Below are 20,098 nucleotides of genomic sequence, written 5' to 3'. Positions count from 1 at the left end.
AGTGATTCCTTTTATATCAAGACAGACAGAGGCAATGGCAAAATTGCGACAGACAGTTTCTCGGGTGAATTCCTCTGCCCAAAAAACTGATTGTTCAGCAGTTTGACAAGATAAACGCTCCCTCAGTCAGGTCTAATAGTATTACTTGACAGAGTCTGATTCTAGACACAGCATACTAATAATCTTGCATTTTTTCTATTCACCAAGATTGAACAGAGGCAAGAACAGCGTAGTTTTTAAAAGGTTATGCACTGCAGCTTTAAGGCAGGACATAAAATTGATCAAGACTGGAGGACAGTGTTGTTCATCTGGGACCAGTTCTGCTCTCCGCAAGACTAAAAACACAGCTCGTGTCTTGCATTGACTCATCGTGTCTGTTGTTTAGTTTGAAAATTGTTTGGTTTTCCTATTAAAATATTTGTAAGATGAACCTTTTCTGTCCTGATAACACACGCTTCTTCAAAATGACACAATGAGCAATTTCGTTTTCTCGGTGTGTTCCCTCTGAGATTTATGCTTATGATTATTATGATACTTGCGTTCCGTAAAATTTCAGGTGTCATAAAAATGAAATGTGTTTCTTGTTGTTTAAGCATGTCTCTTATTTACTGCAGTGGTGCTATAAGAGGATGTGTGTGGCATATGGGACTCGTCCGGAGGGCGTGGACGGAGGCTGGGGGTTGTGGTCACCCTGGGAGGAGTGCAGCAGGACGTGTGGAGGTGGAGTCTCTTCCTCTATCAGACACTGTGACAGTCCCAGGTACAGGTCTCCGCTCTGACCACTCGGAGTTACATTTATTTTGGTGGTATAGGAAGTTCATTCATTTATTTTCTACCTCTTTAACCTCCACATGAGGGTCACGGGCGGCTGGAGTCAATCCCAGCTGACATAGAACGAAAGACGAGTTTATGCCCTGGACAGGTCGCCAGTCCATTGCATGACAAACCATGAACAACCATCTACTCTGCGGGAGGAAACCAGAGTACCTGGATATAAATTGAGATCCAAACCTGTGACCTTGCTGCGAGCAAACAATGATAGCCACTGTACCCTTGTGTGACCCCGGCATAGGAAATTATATCTGGTAAATCTGCTTATAGAACTCAATATTGAAGGTGCCTTCAAACAATGAATGTATTGTTTGAAGGCGTGTTTTTGGGTCAGCACATCGTCATCCCAGTAGACCTTTGAAAGAGTTAATTTTCTTTTTGTTCAAAAATAACAAGTGCCTTCTTATAGTGCTGTAAGAGATTGGTGGACATAATCCACAAACCTCTTTTCCTGCAAAATACACTTCACATCACTAAAGCTTGATGAGGCCTAAGTGGTGTGAAAATTGAGTCAAGTGGTTACCGATGTCTTCACTCACTCGTGCGTAGATTTAGTACAATGTCTCGTACAGGGGCTTAGAAAGGAAAGGCTGTCAATGGAAATATAAAGAGGTAATTCTACAAAAGAGTTAAAAAAACAATTGGCAACATACCGTAACACTCTCTTGTACCTTGGATTGCTGAAGCATAACATACGCTCCAGTTGAACTTTGCTCAGCATGCATGTTGTTGTTACTTTATAAAAGTATATAAATGCTCAGCATGCATGTTGTTGTTACTTTATAAAAGTATGTAAATGTAAATGTCTTGGTTTTCATGTTATCAGAGTGCATCTCAGGTGCATCTCACACAAATGAGCCACGCTGCTCATCTTGAGAGTAGAGCTCACTATGGGTGGGTCAAAATATCGATTTGGTGATATGTCGTCATCCCTCCTTGTGCAATACAGTAATCGATGCGATGAAGGCGATCTAAAGTAAACACTGCCAGTTTCAATCACTACTTCATGACTCCTCGCGGCGGCACTGCTCAAAAACATGGGCTTAACTTACCTGGCCGAAGAAGAGGGAGTTTACAGCGGGATAATGGTGGAGAAATCTCGGTTAAGAGATGCTCCATCCACGTTCAATACATAGACTTCATGCACTTTCTTCTCTATGTTGTGAATACATAGAGAAATCCTGCACTCTTAGCTTTTCCCTGACGTTTTTCTTCAGATATCGTGATGTATTGCTGTATGATTCTCTTGCAATATATTGATTATCACAGAATCCATGCATCGTAATATTATTGGTATCGTAATCTTAGACCATGGGTCAATTTATTTCATTACAGAGGCATTTAAAGAAGAAGCATCATTTAAATGCAAACCCTATGTAAAACATAGCAGCAGATTCTCTCCCCTCCTGTGTTAAAAAACAAAGCTGAGCGAGTTGTAGCAGCACAGCTGTCACACACTGCACACACATCTAGTGTGGTGCAAGCATTAGAAATGTTAACCTGCTTATCATCCTTTTATTCTATTAGGGCTTGATATTATAATCATAATAATAATATATATATTCTAGGTATCTAATATATGAGTCATCCCAAAATGACTAACAGACTGGCTGTTGAATTACACTCACTGGAGCACTCATCTTGAATTGATTTAACCAGGAATGATTTGATCCAAGTCTGAGGCCAGTGGCCTTGTGTGCATCGTGTTGCACATTTAGCTTCAGCTCCATAATGTTTAAATTTGTTGAAAGTATAGCAGAGGCAGCCATTTGGCGGTGGCTGGCTCTGGCTACCTTCTCGGCTCTGTTTTTAAACCACAGAGGTGTTGTCATGATGGTGTGTGATACACAGTCAAGCAATAATAGAGACAGACGGCAAGATTGAAAACACACTGATGGAGGCAGGAGAAGCCAGCAGCCAGCCAGTGCTGTGTGATGGAGGTTAGATCATGTTAAATTGTACTCAGATGTGACTGACTGGACTGATTCTCTTTGTATTTGGTTGCAGGCCAACCATTGGTGGAAAGTACTGTCTCGGCGAGAGAAAGCGTTTCAGGTCCTGCAATATTGACGTGAGTACCACTGTTCCTCAGTGTCATCAACTGGTTAGCGTACTGTTATTGACTTGATTCAATTTTGTTGTGTTAAGTCATTGCACAAGACTCTGCTGATGGTGTTTATTCTGCAGCAGAGTCGGCTTTACTGCCAGTATTTGCCTTGGTGTTTTGGTGCAAAACAAAGTAAAAGGAAAAGAAGACAAAGGAAGACTTGAAATTTAAATTAAGGCAGATTAAATAAAGAAAGGCAATTGCTGTGCAAGGGTACGCAGAGAAGGAGACAATGCAACAACAAATTAAAATGGGATAGATGTTGCCCCGCCCCACCCCTGCTTTGCTGGTGTACACACACAAAAGTGCTCCCTCAGTCAGGCCTGATAGTACTGCTTGACAGGAGCCAACAGGACAGATGAAGGACGCGCATACACATCATGTTACATTGTTTGTGTTCACGTAGACAATAAAAAATAAAAATATAAAAAAAATTATAATAAAAATAATTTATTTAAAAAATAAAACGTCAATAAAAGTGATAACTTTATAAAGAAGTATAAAAATAAGTGAAGAAATTTGACTTTATTGATAATGTACTCAGATGTGTGTGTGTGTTCCACAGGAGTGCCCCACTGGATCTCATGATTTCAGGGAGATTCAGTGCTCCAACTTTGACAGTGTTCCTTTCCGGGGAAAATTTTACACCTGGAGGCCATACAGAGGGGGTGAGTGAGTGAACCTATTCTGTCTATGTGTCTTTTCCTGTTTTTTTCTGTTTTAAAATGTATTTAAATCCTTAGAAATTTGTATTTAAATTCAAGGTAATCCCCAATGAAACAAGGTAATATACTGTATTACTATTTAGCCAGTGTGTGTCTTTTGTCTGTGTGTATTTGTCACTAATGGGTCACGACTACTCAGCCAGTGAAGCTCCGCTCGTGAAGCAACAGAACAACAATTCCCATGACCCTACGCCGTTTCCTGACGTCACCATACCTTGGCTTTTTGTTATAGTTTTCTTTGAGAGAGCCTTAACGGCAGAAATGACATACTGTGAGTTAAACATCACTGTCAACAACAGGCCATTACATCTTCTCAAGCCTAAGACCTCTGTGATCTTGGCTGTCTTTCCATGACTCCCCCAGTTGCACCAGCCGCTCCCCCACACCCTCACTCGACACCTCGGTCCACTCCAGCTCCACTCGTCTTCTTTTTGATATTTGTAATCAGTCAACACAGGTCAACAAAAATAGAGCAGCTAAACCAAAATTCAAAGTGTCTGTGTCTGTGAGGAGAAAGTGAATTGAAGCTGCAGACTCTCTCTCTCTCTCCACTCTGGCTCACAGATGCTGGCTGCAGAGAGCTATGCATCCCATCATGCCTTGCAAGAATTCCTTGCTCCTGATGAGCACTACACTGGACGTGAAAGATAAATAGTTTCAACGACATAACTGCCTTTAATCTAGCCCTCCAATAACATAATGGCTTACAGAGATGGCCCGGCCAGCCAACTCCAACTTCAGGCAACAAGTGCTCCTTTCATCAAGTCAGCTGATTTTACAATGGAAATCCCTTGCAGCTGTTAAAGTAGGAACCGTGCCAGAGACTCTGCCCTGTGTTCAGGCCAGATCACACCGCCCAGCCCCTCTTCTGTCCTCTGCAGCCTCCTCACGCTCCTTAGATTTAGGTTTCATTCTTTCACTTTTACCTTCTCACTCAGGGAAGAGCAGCTTCCTTTCCTCTCTCTGTTGTCCTCGCTGCTCTGGATGAGTATGTGAACCTCCTGACTTCTGCTCACTGTGATGCAATCTCTCTCATTCTACTTTCTGCCAGAGACGGCTTTTCACTCTCGGCTCAGACAGAAAATTCATTTAAAAAAACAAAACAAAAAAAAACACTAACGTTTGTCGATTTTAGCAGCTTTTTTTTAACAAGCTGCTCCACATCACTGTTCTCAGTCCAACATCCTTCACAGTCAACCTTCATTCTCTGTAGAACATACAACCCTGCAAGTTATTACTCACATACGCAGACCTTTCTGCAAGCCACGAGTGCCCTGCCAAAGCTAGGCACCATGGGAATTGTATTTTTCCATGGTTTGACCACTTTATCATCTGTTAGCCCTGCCAGTACATACTCTCTCTCTCTCTCTCTTTCTCTCCCTCTCTCTCTCTTCTTCCCAGTACATACTGTACCTGCTTCAGCGCTGCCAGCACAAACAAACACAGCCCAGACTGATGTCAACAGCCACTCAAATAGTGGAGTTTGTTGGCAAGTTTCACGGATGAATGAAGGATATATACCACTAGGCTCTGTGGGATTGTGTATGTGTGTGGGGGGATGAAAAGGGTATCATCTTGCATGTGCACATATTCTACATCATCACCTAGAATCAATTGCCCGTGTTAGAAGTGCTTGTAAAGATTATAAAGGCTCTGCTGTGTACCACATGATGACTTGATGGCTTTATTGCTGCTGCTGCTGCTGCTGCTGCTGCTGCTGCTGCTGCTGCAACAGATGTAATAACATGCATACATACACTTTTCTTTTGTTGTTGGTTTAATGTCTCTCATGGTTTGGTCTGTCAGTGACACGTCTGCTCTTGTAAACCATGATGTTCATGTAGATTCAAGAGGATATTTGCAATGAAGGGTAGAGAAACTGAAGCTGTACCGACAATAAGCGCTATATACAGTAAAATAAATATAATAAAATACACACTATAAGCATGGTATCGAATACATATTACACATTTTGGAGTTCTATTGCACGTCTATTGTCCTGAGATAATAATGTCGGGAAGATTACGAAGGTAGATATGTCAAGTGTTAAGAATGTTTGTTTATGTATCCAACATGGCGACCACCAAAGAGCAGCTGTCTCTCGATTCGGCTGCTCCACAAAGCGCCACCAGGCCAAAGTCGTTAAGCATCATTGGTCCTTGAAAACTACAACAAAGCACATTTGTTAGCACCTTCTCCGTTACTCTGCATACGTCATCCTGATCACTGGTCTGATTGGTTGAAGTTCTATCTAAGTGGGTTCAGAGGCGTTTCGGGTTTTAGGTTGTTATTGTCACAAGATTAGATTCACATACTCGTAATCTCAGTGCCTGAATGGAACCACTCTCCCAACTGTTTGCTGTGCTCTTTGTTTGTGTGAGTTTTGTGAGTTTGTTAACATTTATTGAAGGAAAACAGTAGTCATGTGTCAACCTGCATTTATTCATGAAAAACAGCGACCTTATTAGCGTCTGATACTCAGATAACAGAACAACTGCAACCACACACACACACACACATCTGTCAATAATATGAAACATCCTTCATTCTTGTTTGTGTGTCCAGGTGGGGTGAAGCCCTGCTCTCTAAACTGTCTGGCAGAAGGTTATAACTTCTACACGGAGCGTGCTCCAGCTGTGGTGGATGGTACACCCTGCAGAGATGACTCCCTGGATGTGTGTGTAAATGGAGAGTGCAAGGTGAGATGAGGTTTTTTTCTGCAACAATGAAAAACAAGCTGTACTTTCACGTGTGTGTAGAGACAGTGTTTGAGTATATATACATATACTCTAGTCTCTAGTCTCTGGACAGACTCCACTGTGTAGTTTATGCGCTGGCTGGTGATAATCACCATGACCAGCTGCTTAACTGAAAAATTATCTTAACTTTGGCAGTAATCTTGAATTCCCATTACAGTGCTCTCTGTGTAATCCTAACTGTTAATGAACAAACTGCTGTCCTGATGAAGTGGAGCTCTGCAACACGTCCGTCCAACAATTGAAACACATTTGTCTACGAATGTTAACCAAAAAGAAGTATTGGCAGTAGCGCTGTGTTTAGGTGGATGTCTCTCTGGTTGTTTTTCTTGTCATGATCTGCCCTTGGGATGAATCGTTTTTCTCCTAGTTCTTCTGGACATAATGTTGTCTGCTGTTTACAGTTTGTATCTGCACTGCATCTTTGGATTAACATATTAGTTGTTATGGGAACCACAGCGGACTTTTTACATTTCTACCCTAACGTAAAAATGGAAGCTTAATTTGCACTGATATAACAAAATGCAGCCCTCTTATTTACACTGATGAGCTGTGGGAGGCTGGAGATCCTGGGTTAATCCAAGAAGACTATTTTGTTTATCAACATCTCTGTTCTCTCCCCTCCTTCACTCATCTTTTTCTTCTGTACTGTGCTGTGCAGGAACTCAGTGACCCTCCAGCTCAGCTGTTTCTCTGTCTGCACTGCTGACTGGCCTTCATTCACTGCAGTCTCATTATCTCGTGTCTCTTTCCTGAGAGGAATGGAGAGTCTACATCTCTCCATTCCTTTTATTTTCATAGTCTGTCCCTCAACTCCCCCCGCCCCCTTTCTTTTCCTCATTCTTACAGTTTTTTTCTGTCTGCTGTCCAGTCAGTGCCTCTTCCCCCTTTTGCTCTCCTTTATCATCTCACCTCTCATATATTTTATGCACACACCAAACCTCAAACATGCCGGGGGAGAGATCTCTATCAGTTGTTTGCAGCCCCATGCTGGTTTTTCTTCAGTGGCTTCCATCTGTCAATGAGGGAGAATCAGAAGGAGAGCTAGAGATGTGGGAGGGGTGGTAGAAAAGGGGTCTAGCAACAGATGGTCTTGTTAAACACAACATGCTGCTGCAGACAAAAGGCACATCTGGTACACTCACGTTTTCCTGGATCTGTTGGACAAAATATAGAGTGTACAAAAACATTAGCAACACCTGCGCTTTCATGAAATTAACCGAGCACATGTGGCGCTCCTACAGGGAGTTCACCCGTCGACTCACCTCAGTTAAAATTGTTTTAAAGTAAGTTTCTTAGAAGCACAATTAAATCCCAGATATATTTTATGGTATAGCATAGCTGAGTGTTCTGGGTGCACATAACTATCCCAAACATAGTGTTTGACTTCCACATTTTCTTTGTTGCAAGTTGAAATTCTTATGAAACCATATTCTCCACATCCAGGGTTCTCAAACCCTGGATGTGTGACGTGTTCTACCAGTGGTACACAAGCTTCCTCTGGTGGTACTTGGAGGAAAACCAGAAATACTGTTCTGCTGTATAAACCAGGGTGCGTGATCGGAGTGGAGCTGAGGAATTGTGACTCTCTCTCTCCATCTTAATCTAATTTCACTATACTAGTGTGTGAAGTATATGTGAGGAAGAGGAGGATGATGAGAGAGCAAATGAGCTCATTGGGAATAAATCTGCCTCCTGTGAAAAGTCTGTAGCTGACTTTTGCTCAAACTATTTACACCACAGTATTTTATTGTTGGTGATAATTGTGTCACTTCAAAAGCTGAGTATTTTCTCAGGTGTTTCTGGGTATAAAAAAGTTTGAGATCAATGGATTTATCCTGTATTTCAAAACAAAAAAGAACAAATTAAATAGACGACCAACCAAAGATTCATGTCATTAAACAAAAAGGTCCAGTTAAGTTGTTCATTGTTTTTTTTTTTATCTTACAAGATGTTATCTTACAAGAGCATGAAATATTTATATTTTACAGCAAAAACCAGGGACCACCACTGAAAACCAATATTGTTTAATTTTCTGTCTGGTAAATAAGTGAATGAATGACACATAGAGCAATTTTTAAAGCGTCAACACCACCATTGCTTGTAAAGACAAAGGTTGATCTTCTATCATTTTATGATTATATATCTCATCACTCTCCAGATTACAAACACATTTTGTTCATACTTTCATTCATACTTTCAACACTAGATTAAGTGTCGAACTCTGACCTTATCAATGTGAAAGTAATAACAAACCTAAGCTTTATTATCTGTCTCTAGGTAATAGGTGGGAATCAGAGCAGTTGCCATTAATTCTCTGCACTATTGTTTAGGTTTGGTTGACTGTTAAAGGGTTTGAGTGAAATCACCTGCTTTGCTCATCATGAAACTTATTTATGTCGACAGCCATGAGTTCAGCAACCTAAGAGCATTATGTCTGCACAGGATCAGAAAACACATCTGGACGAACCATCTGATATTTCTGTGTTATGGGAAAGTGGTCTGGAAGACATTAGAGGAAATCCCTCAGCTCAGCCTGTGACACCTCTCCACGTTCTGACTGTGCCCCTTCACCTATGACCTTGAGTGACCCCTGCAGCTCATTCGTTCCCTTTCTTCCCACAGCACGTCGGCTGCGATCGCATCCTCGGATCGGACGTACGTGAGGACCGCTGTCGGATCTGTGGGGCTGACGGGAGCAGCTGCTTGAGTGTTGAGGGACTCTTCAACGACTCGCTTCCTGAAGGGGGTACAGAACATTTGTCAGTCCTCTCATAAATTAACTTTTGGGAGCTATATCCTCAAACAAGAGAGTATTTTGACATGTCCTTTCTTCATTAGCAGTGGTGAAATGTGGTTTAAATTTTGAATAGGGCATTATTACTGTCTCTTAGAATCAGATTAAGTTAACATGAGGCATTTACAATGGGGAGTTATGGAACATAATTATTCTCCTTTGCCAAAAATGTGGACAAACCTTGGATTCTTAAGCTTTGGATTGTAAATGAGTCTTGGAAAACTACCTTGCCAATTGAGTTAGACTATCCCAAGATATTCAAAATATATCATCTAATTGACAGTTCACCTGCAAAGCAGTATAATGTCTCAATCATTTATTTGACAAAGCCATTAAAACTCAACATAGATGTGCAACAATTCATCGCAGCACCTGTTTTACTCTGGGCTTTCGTGACGAATGTTTAAAGATGAAAGACGTGTATGTAAAACAGTTGGGAGCGGATGCAGCCCAGATTTAAGTGAGCTGCATCAAATCACAGATTTGAACAGCCACTTCTCTTATCCTCTGTCATGTCTATATCAAGCAGTTTTCATGAAAATGTGGGGAATTACAATTTCTGTTTAACAAAGGTTGTAGATATTCTGGCCAGCCCTCAGTGAGTCAGTGTAGGTTTCTACATATTATGTTTGTGATGAAGGCATATTTTACATGTGTGTCATCTGCATATACATACAATTATATCTAATGTTTAATTATTATTTAACCAAGAGAAAACCTCAACATTTTGATGGAAAAACTAAACAAAACAGCCTTGAGGTACACCACCACAAAAAAAATATTTGACAGAAAATTTAACTACATAGTCCATCAGTGAAGCTACTTTAGAGCCTAATTTTAACAAGAAGTTCTAACTGCATCATTATTATTATATGATGTTAAATCAGCCATGTAAAATGTGATGATTTACGGCATCAAATTTAGCTCTTAAATCAAGCACAATTAAGATTGAGCGAAGTCTGGTTGTTTGACTTAAAACAGTTCAATAATTTGTATATGTGTACATACATATATATATATATATATATATATATATATATATATATATATATATATATATACACATATACACATATATATATATACACACATATATATATAAACTCTAAAGTAGTTTCACTGATGGGCCACTATGTAGTTTAAGTTTCTGTCAAATGTTTTTTGTGGTGGTGTACCTCAGGGCTTCATTCAGGGTCCTGTTTTGTTTAGTTATATTTTTATATAAATAAAACATAACTAAATTTACATCATGTCCAAATGCACTGCACTGATGCTTGAACAAGACAATTCCTTGAAATACCCAAATAATCTAACAATCACTCATAAACACACACAAACACGTACACATGCATACCATAAACTCTATATATCTTTATCCACAAGACACCCAGGGACACGTGGCAGACAGATTTAGGTGAGGTCCGACCAGTGTGGCTTGAGGTCTGCCTGCTGTTGTGTCTATTCTGGGTCACAATTCTCACCACAACACCAACTCCAGAATCTCTCACCCAACTGTCACCACTCACCCCTCTCTGCGATTCCTCAGCGGGGACACACCCAAAAAAAAAAGGCAGCCATGCATTGGACCACAGTGACCAGGCCACAGTCTGTCAACCACCCTCAAAATATCTGACATTATCACCAGAGTGAAAAAGTCACTTAGTGGGACTGACAGGTTCCTTGATCTCTAGCCAAAGCTAGGACACCGTCATCTGAGAGTTTTTTTTCTCAGATTAAAAAAAAAAAGACGTCTCTCCACCAAGGAAATTTGACATCTGTTTCAAGAACTATTTCTATTTAAAAATAGTGGAATACCCTCTTAATTAGCTGTACTCCCAGAATATGAATAAAGAATTGTGTCATTTATAGAAAATTCTATAACAGTTTCTGGTGTCAAAGTTCCCACAAGTATTTGGATCCTGATTATAGGGATTTTCTCTTTTTACTGAGTTTAAACATGAACATTCACAGTGGTTCTAGTTTATGCTAAAAATGTTTGAAGAGAGTGAAACTAGGATTCAACATATGGAGACAGTGATGTCCATGCACCGTTAACTACACGTGACATAGAGCTATGTCATTTGTAGTGAATGGTAAATTGGTAAAGCTCACACTACCTGTCAATTACTCAATCACCCACATATTCAAATACACATTCACTCACTCACTAATTGTAACATCAGGGGGGTAATTTGGGGTTCAATATTCTGGAGGTGGGTCCTTTTTACTTTTTGGATGACCCACTCTTCCTTCCTTCCTTCCTTCCTTCCTTCTTTCCTTCCTTCCTTCCTTCCACAGCCACTCAGCTACAACACATGTAGCTGAAATGTATTATTACATCCTCTAAAAATTCTGAATTAAACTGCTTAGAATTGGTTAACTCAATATTAAATCATTAGTTTTAACATTATTTAAAAAAATGTACATACTTCATCACAAACACGTCATAGCCTGGTTTCATCTCTAACTTAACTGTTCTGGCCTCAAACAGATCCATACGTGGCAGAATCACTCATCATCTGTTAATGAGGATCTGATGGTCTGATGGTTCAACCATGCAGACAGAGCATTTAATGATTAAAAAGTTATACTGATGGTAGAATTTCTTTTTTCTCTTGACTCACTTTTTAGTGATGCTTTGTTATGTAGTTTGCGCTCAGTGCTTTCAGCAGTGATGTCCCTTTAATTTTCTTTCCATATGTCCAGCCTGTGTCTCTGGTCTGCAGAGAGGGGTTACTGAAGTGTCATGAACCAGGGATTTACAGCTCCTTTGCTCTGTTAACACCACTGGTCCTTCAATTGTTAACAGAACATCCTCACTCTGTGTGTGTGCGTCTGTCTCTGAAGACAAAAACTTTAAACTCTGTCCCTCTGATCCAGTGCGCCTACATTTAGACTCAGACCTGGGGTCAGTGTGACCTCTCAGAGAACCACAGAGAGGTCATAAGCCAAACCTCTCCTTTTCTCTTGTGGTAAAAATTATTTTATCCGTCAGTTGTTTTTTTTGTCTTTAAATTTGCTCGTCGTTCAGCGAGGCTGAAGTTATTTACAGCACTGCACAGCAGATCATAGCTAAGAAAAGCAGCTGGAGGTCGGATGAGCATAAGAAAGAAAAGGGACAAGAGACTAAAACAGATGGAGGGAAGAGAGGAGAAGAGCCGGCTCTTGGCATCGTCCTCACTCTCCAACAAAGAGCCGAAGCTAGCAGCTGAGGCCGGCTGCCCAGGAATGCAGCTGGAACCTCAGACCTCTGCTTAGTCCATCAGTGTCCCACAGAGCTGAACACTACGCATGAGTCAATCCAGCGATCCCCAGTGAATAAACCTCCTTCACCTTGTTTTGAGTTTTGTTTTGTTTGTCTGTGTGTGTCTCAGGTTATGAAGAAGTGGTCCGAATTCCCAAAGGTTCAGTGTTCATCCACATACAGGAGCTCAACATCTCCCTCAACTACCTTGGTAAGATGATATTCAAACTAACCGTTGTTAATATGATTGTCCCTCAAGGGAACTCGGTGAGGACACAACCGCTAACTTTACAAACTCATCTGAATATCAATGAAACACCTGTTCAATCCCAAAACAGAATGGGGGCTACAGCAGAAGACGACACAGGGTGTTAGACCTGCCACTTCATTAGGAGTCCTGTGTACCCAATAAAGTGGCTGGTGAGTGAAGTGTTCTGGAAGAGCTGTAGCCACCAAAAATCAATAACACAAGTGTAGTTCACAAAATAAATGATATGATCAGTATTGGTGTGATGACCTAAAGGGTCTTTAAAACAGCTCCTGTTCTCCTCAGGTTTTTAGTCACAAAGTTGGCTGATGTCATGTCAGTCAGACTGTAACAGACATTTTGACTTGTAATTAGAAAATATAATTTCAAACTAAATTTAATATCCTGGTGTTTTTCATGCAGAGAAACCTGATGAAATGACTTTCACCTGTGATTTACTGGCTAAGAGTAAAATGTCAAGATATATCATGAGATGCCAAATAGTTTGCGTCACTGCCGATTGTAGTGATGTGTCGGAAGTATCAATTTTGGCCATATTTAAGTTCTGACTGCTGTTATTTCCCACTGAAAATGAACTTTTTCCACTACTTTCAGGGGAAACAAAAATCAGAGGGGTGCTAAAAGCTGTGACTTCATGAATCTGATTTATTGTTCTCTGAAAACTACACATTTTTGACTGCAGTGGCTCTCTAAGTGTCTGTCACAGAGACAAAACTGATCATGTTGCTGTATTCTATTCTACTTTAAGAAATATTTACTCTCTTTAATCAGCATCCCTTTCTTCCTCTATACCTCAGTGCTAAAGAGTAAAGGTGACCAGTATTATATCAATGGGAAGCTGACCATTGACACACCACGCAGGTTCGATATAGCTGGTACCATATTCCACTACAGGCGTCCCACTGATGGGCCAGAAACTCTTGAAGCTCTGGGGCCAACAAACATAACACTTATTGTCATGGTAAGAACAAAAACACTGTTATTTTTTCCTCTCTACAATGATTTATGTTCTTTTTAGTGTAAAATGTCTGTACATGTGCAGGTGCTGGTGAGGGAGGAGAACCCAGGGATCCACTATCGTTTCAACCCCCCACTCAACAGGGAACCTCTGAATGGTTTTGCCTGGCATTACACGTCCTGGTCACGCTGCTCCGCTCTCTGTGCAGGAGGTAGAAACACAACAACAACACCTACGCTAAGCAACAAACTGTGTCACTTAAGAGGACACCTGTAAATAGAAACCACCACACCAGGGTCTCTTTATACTTTCATAAGTCTTGTCACAGCAGCTGCAGGTGTTTGGATCTTATTGTTTTGGTGGATATGGCACTGATGTGTTGGCCTTTAGAGTGTCATAGATCATTTTTTTCTTCTTATTTTGGCTTCTCCCTCTCTAGTGGAGTCACCACAGCAGATCACCTGCTTTAATCCACATATTTGATTTGAGCAATCGCCTGTGACTGATTGTGGCCCCATAGCTTGGGTCAATTTAGTGTGGCCAATTAACCCAATCCTTTCCACTAGGCCAGAGGTCTCAGTCCCGCAGCCCACAGGCCATAATGTGGCCCCGTAGTTGATTTTATTCATCATGTCATAATGCAAACCTCTTATGTTTAGTTTTGTGTGTTTGTCTTCTCTCACGTGTCAGGTGTGCAGATCCAGCAGGTGGTGTGTAGGAAGCAGTCCGATCATTCAGTCGCCTTCAACCACTTCTGTGACAAGAAGAACAAACCAAAAGAGAAGAAGAGATCCTGCAATACTGAGCCATGCTCCCCATCGTGAGTTCAACATTTTACCCCCACTGAAAGCTTTTCATCTTAGATGCATTTTTGTGTCTTTGGATTGTTTGTTTTGTTTGTTTCCAGTTTTAGAATAGGTTGTTTTCTAGTCACAATAATATAATGATATGTTTATTTTTATTTACATGGCTCCGTTCAAGAACAGTCGTCATTAAGTTGCACAAGACAGAGACAATGTTATCCATTTATTTTTAACGCTTTATCCTCCACGTGACTCACAACCTTCACTTTGAGTGTCCAGTTCACTTACTCTTAGATTTTGGACTGTGGGAGGAAGCACAAGTACCCAGAAAGGAGCCACAGACACGGGGAGAACATGCAAACTCCACACAGAAAGACCCACAGTTTAACAGGGGTCCGAACTGGTGATCTTCTTGCTTCTTGTTTGGCAGAAATGCTAGCCACTGCGTCACCGTGTCGCACTGGAATATTAACAGTTAAGAAAAATAACAACAAAAACAATGCAGTTAAACTAAGACAAGCCTGAACAAGATGCTTTTTGAAAATGTCAATAGTGAAGATTTTGCAAGACATTTAAAAATTTGGAAGTATCAAGACATCATTTCCCCATAGATTCTGTTTGAAAGTTACACTAATGGGATAGTATTGTCTGGTGGGACATGATTAGGTGCATTAATATAGGCATTGGTCAGGTGTCCAGCTACAATTAACATTAAACTAATTTCATATGTCCATATTCTATTATACACTGCATGGAAACTGATGAAGTACCACCGAATGTTTGTGCTCCTCTCTGCTCGTAGCTGGTGGACAGGAGAGTGGTCGGAGTGCAGTCGCAGCTGTAACGGCGGCCTGCAGACTCGAGAGGTTTTATGTAAAAGGAGGATTTCTGTGACGGAGGAGAAAGTCCTGGATGACGCAACCTGTTCCACTCCACGTCCCTCACTCACTGAGCCGTGCAGCAACCACAGCTGCCCCCCCGAATGGCTGGCCCTGGACTGGTCAGAGGTGGGTAACGGCATAGAAAACTTGAAGCAATTCCTTTTTTGTTTTTCCTTCCCTGACGAACCTCACAAACCCAAACATCTGCCAAGAAGCCGTGAAATACAAAACAGAGGCGTGGAACAGACAAATCACAATCAGCATGTTGATTCACACATGAACACTGTTACACTTCTCATGTGGGAATCCCCAAGACTATGTTTTTATTCTCTCGGAGAGTGAACTGGAGGCTCTGGGAGGAGTGAAGACGTATGATGTCCTCCAAGTAGAGTACAAAGGAATGTAAATCTATAGTGTCACCAACTGTTCATGTGCACGGATAATCAAATCCTTACTTTGAACAGTAGGACTATATATTGTTCATAAAACTACAGGTATTACTACATTACATTACATTACATTACATGTCATTTAGCAGACGCTTTTATCCAAAGCGACTTACAATGGAATCAAGTACAATTAGCCAGGGGTGGAATCGAACTTGCGACCATGATGTCTTTGGTACACAAGGTAGGGTCTTAACCACTGAGCCACTCCACCCCCACTGAGTCTTTATGTGTCCGTAATTGGTTTCTTGGAGTGTTTTCATGAACACTCACTCCGTTCCGGCACAACTCCACCGGGGTGAGAGACCGCCTAGAGAGGGTCGTCTCAGCCTCTCCACGGAGCTCTACATTTGCAGTGTGTACACAATTCACAAGTACTCTAGTATCCAGCTGCATTTACCCACAAACTGGTCCGACCAACAGCGCTGTTGCAACACTGCCACTGCCAGAAACAACAGGAGTCTAGACTTATAAATGGGCCATATAACCAAGCTGCTTACCTGATGTGTCTTCGGCGTACAAACTGTCTGGTGAATAGGTCAATATATGCCTCCGGAAGACATCTTCTCCTTTGGAGGTGTAGCAGCAGTGCATCTTCTTATCGTCCTTATCTCGGCGTAGCCTACTTGCTTGTGCAAATTGGATCACATACTGAAGTCCATTCACAAAACTGTTTATTGGTGGGATGTATCAGTTGCAATCAGAGGTAGTTCTGCAAACTAGTAAGTAGAACAAGGAAATGCAATAATTATGCAAAACCGAAATGCTATAATAGTGTTTTTATTTACAGTGTATATGTACAAATGAAAATGGTCTATATTATCATTGAGCAATGACCAGCTATTTTGTCTGCAGACTTCCCTTTTAAAATCCACACAGGACTGAGGCAGAAAAGGCTCTGCTGTCTTGTATGTTTCTGCAACACTGTCAATCAAAAACTGGTTCCACCTTCATTCACAGTTCCTCCAATCATCATGCAGAAGCCCAGCCCCCGCCCAGTGCTCCATTGACTCCCAGAGAAGCTGAGCTTCCGTGGAAGTGAAATTTTTTCCGCATTTGTCCAATCACTGTCGAGCTCACTGCAGTGAAAACAACCTATTCTGTTCCATCCCATAGAGAACAGTTGTTGCTGGTTTAAATTCACATAAGATGATGCGTCGTCCGTGATAAACCGCTGATTCTGAACGAACCAGCACAAGTTTAGTATTGAAATGTAAATACAACACAGCACATATTTGATGACATTTTAGAGGAAGCTGAGCTGAGAAATCACCACTGTTTGCAATCTATTACAATCTTTTCCCAACGCCCACTACACTGGATTATTTTCTATTTTTTCCAGACATTGATGGTTTGTTGATTGATGAGTATCCAAACATGAAAAGGATTTCAACAAACAACATAAAAAACAGACGAGTGCATCGAGCTTCCACTGGAACAGACTGAAAAGTCCTTGACCTCATCCTGTTTTTTGTCCTTGGACTAGATCTTGTTTTCACATTTCAGGATCAGTAGAAACCAAACAAAGTGATGTCAGACCTGTTGCAGTCAGTGGTGAAACTGTGTAACGTAGAGATGCCAGCTGATTTACAAGAACTTAATTCTTGTGCAGCTGCTGACCTCTGCTGAATGGATTAAGAAGATTTTTCTCTTTGCATGTTTGTGACCGCAGTGACCCTCTACTGCACCCTCCCATCGCCTCCATCGCGCTGCCCTCCCACCTGATGTTTTTCCCTTTTTTTTTTTCCCCCTCCTCTCTCTTTCTTCATGTCCCTCTCTGTGTGCAGTGTACGCCCAGTTGTGGTCCTGGCTTCAGGCACCGCTTGGTCTTGTGTAAGAGCGGGGAGAGTGGCGACACGCTGCCTGAGTCCAAGTGCCCCAAGTATGGCAGACCCACCTCCAGGGTGCGCTGTAACCTGAAGCGCTGCCCTCCCCCTCAGTGGGTGACCGGTCCCTGGGGAGAGGTGAGACCTGCTTTTATGTGATGTTTTGTATTGACACACAATACTCGGTACTCATGCGTGTGTTTTGTTGTGTTTCAGTGTTCTGCCAAGTGTGGCCTCGGTCAGGAGATGCGTTCAGTTCAGTGTCTGACCCACAATGGTCAGCCGTCCGCTGAGTGTATGGAGCATCAGCGACCAGCAGCCATGCAGCAGTGCAAGAGCAAATGTGACCTCAGTCTGCCCATCAGCACAGACAATCCCGAAGGTCAGAGGGCAAAGGCCTTTCCTTACTGTCATGTTTCAGCAAAATACAATTTTTTTTTCACACAATGATTATCCTTAAATGTTGATTTAATCAAATCTATATTTTTAAAGATGGATGGATTCAATGAGTTCAGTATAAACCAGAGTTCAAATGTGTGTGCTGACATTAAGTACTCAGTTTTCTCAGCAGGTGGAGGCATTGTTGTGCTTTTCTAAAAACAGAGTCAACATGTCAACATGTTGTGTAAAAGACAGGGTGGAGTCAATCTCTATGCCCAGGAATTTAAAAACATGTCCTTGTGCAATGGGTTGACCCTGGATGCTGAGAGGTATAAAAAGAGGGCTTAAAAGTTTCTCTCTGCTTCTTTGTGATATTTAATTTCAGAGAGTTTTGATTAAAAGTCTGGGCTTCGTAATCACGCTGCTTCATGTGTCTCCTTTACAGAGTGCAAAGATGTGAACACCGTGGCCTACTGCCCCCTGGTGCTCAGGTTCAAGTTCTGCAGCCGGCCATATTTCAGACAAATGTGCTGCAAGACGTGCCAGGGACACTGACAGCGTCCGTCCTCGTCTCCTGAACACACTCACTCACTCACTCACTCACTCACTCACTCACTCACAGTAAGCCTGAAACCGTCCCACTGAGCCGTGTCCCAGTAGCAGCAGCAGCAGCACCCACGCTGCCTCTCTCAGAGGAGTGGGCCTGTCAGACTGTCCTGGTCCTGGATCTGGTCAGGGGAGACCATTTTCAGCCAGAATCCAGATGCCTCACTGGGCCTAAACAGCCTGGGTGCAGTTTATACATTCCACTGGAGACAGGGCTTCTCAAACCTGGAGAGGCAGAGAGAGGGAGAGGTTGAACCCTCTGTCTGTCTGTCTCTCTCTCTCTCTCTCTCTGTCTGTCTCTCTCTCTCTTCCTCTCTCTCTTTCTCTCTGTCTCTCTCTCTCTCTCATACTTTATTGGTGCTACTTTTATTTCACTTTGGCCACAGGACTGGTCTCTTTGTTTCTTAAACCTGTTCGTTCACAGGTGCTGTCTGTTTAGTTCTGGATTTTTAAGACAAGAAAACAAAACAAATCCACTTTGTAAAGAAAATTATTTTTCCAAATATATTTGCTCATGAAAAGGAATATCTTATGTTATGTCGTGTAAAATGTGTCTCTTATGTTATCTGGTTAGTTGTTACTTGACCGCATCGTGTTCTTGGATTTGCACAGTGTCAGCAGTCACATGACGTGCGTGGGTGCTTTGTGTCTGTGTTTTGGATCGGATTTGACTTGATGTCTCCGTCCATTTCTTAGTCTGTTGTCCATGTCATCACCTCAAGTCTTCACACACCACCTTCAGTAACGTGAGCAAAACCAGAGCTCACATCGCCGGGACCCCCTACGTCGGCACGACTCGACTCACCTCGGCAAGTTTGTTTTGCTTTTCCGTTAGTGATAGTACCTGGTGCTTTTTTTTAGTACCTGCACAGGCGAGGTTCCAAGCGAGCTGAGTCAAAACGCATTACACATCTGACACAAGAATCAAACCGACCAATTTTTTGTCTCATCGCGTCCACCAGGTCCTCGCTGTGACTCAGCTGAAGTGTGAGCAGAGTCAGATTTGCACGGTGTCTGTTTAGACTGTTTCCACAGAAGCTTACCATTCTGCTTAGTCATTGAACTTAAGATACCCAATCATCCTTAGAGGATGTCCTCGTCCTCCCAGCACTGCCACTACTGGGCTCGATCAGACATTCTGTTAAGGGGGGTGGAGTTTGTGAGCAATCCAGCAGAGTAAAATAAAACCTCCTCGAGGTTCTTCTTCTCTCCTTTGTTTCCTCATCTTTAGAAATGTCTAATAAAGTGGGTGAAATATGGTGCATGTTTTTGCTTTGAAGGAAGAATGTCGTCTTTGGTCTTCACTCCACAGATACTCAGTTTTTTCTAACGGACACTATATAATGTGTGAAGAGGAGTAACATTGTAATGTTATGAGACGTTCATTTACATATCCAGCATCTGTAAGTTAAGTTTGCGTCCACTCGAGTGAACCACATTCATGCTGTCATCTTGTCCTTTGACACATT

The 20,098-nt window shown here is 41.8% G+C and overlaps 1 protein-coding gene across 1 annotated transcript in view; it reads left to right on the top strand.

Annotated features, from left to right (window-relative positions):
- Positions 1 to 18,909, top strand: part of adamts10 (ADAM metallopeptidase with thrombospondin type 1 motif, 10) — a 44,339-nt gene extending 25,430 nt beyond the window's left edge. The window contains exons 14-26 of the mRNA XM_044044682.1: positions 615 to 760; positions 2,839 to 2,902; positions 3,504 to 3,606; positions 6,229 to 6,362; positions 9,045 to 9,168; positions 12,591 to 12,671; positions 13,526 to 13,689; positions 13,771 to 13,897; positions 14,377 to 14,506; positions 15,292 to 15,496; positions 17,604 to 17,780; positions 17,859 to 18,024; positions 18,469 to 18,909. Of these exons, the coding sequence (XP_043900617.1) occupies positions 615 to 760; positions 2,839 to 2,902; positions 3,504 to 3,606; positions 6,229 to 6,362; positions 9,045 to 9,168; positions 12,591 to 12,671; positions 13,526 to 13,689; positions 13,771 to 13,897; positions 14,377 to 14,506; positions 15,292 to 15,496; positions 17,604 to 17,780; positions 17,859 to 18,024; positions 18,469 to 18,578 (1,731 nt within the window). The 3' untranslated portion in view covers positions 18,579 to 18,909. The remainder of the gene's footprint in view (positions 1 to 614; positions 761 to 2,838; positions 2,903 to 3,503; positions 3,607 to 6,228; positions 6,363 to 9,044; positions 9,169 to 12,590; positions 12,672 to 13,525; positions 13,690 to 13,770; positions 13,898 to 14,376; positions 14,507 to 15,291; positions 15,497 to 17,603; positions 17,781 to 17,858; positions 18,025 to 18,468) is intronic.
- The last annotated feature ends 1,189 nt before the right edge of the window (positions 18,910 to 20,098 follow it).

Source organism: Solea senegalensis, linkage group LG14 (genome assembly GCF_019176455.1).
Source record: "Solea senegalensis isolate Sse05_10M linkage group LG14, IFAPA_SoseM_1, whole genome shotgun sequence".
NCBI classification, from domain to species: Eukaryota; Metazoa; Chordata; class Actinopteri; order Pleuronectiformes; family Soleidae; genus Solea; species Solea senegalensis.
This window is presented reverse-complemented; position numbering and strand designations above follow the sequence as displayed.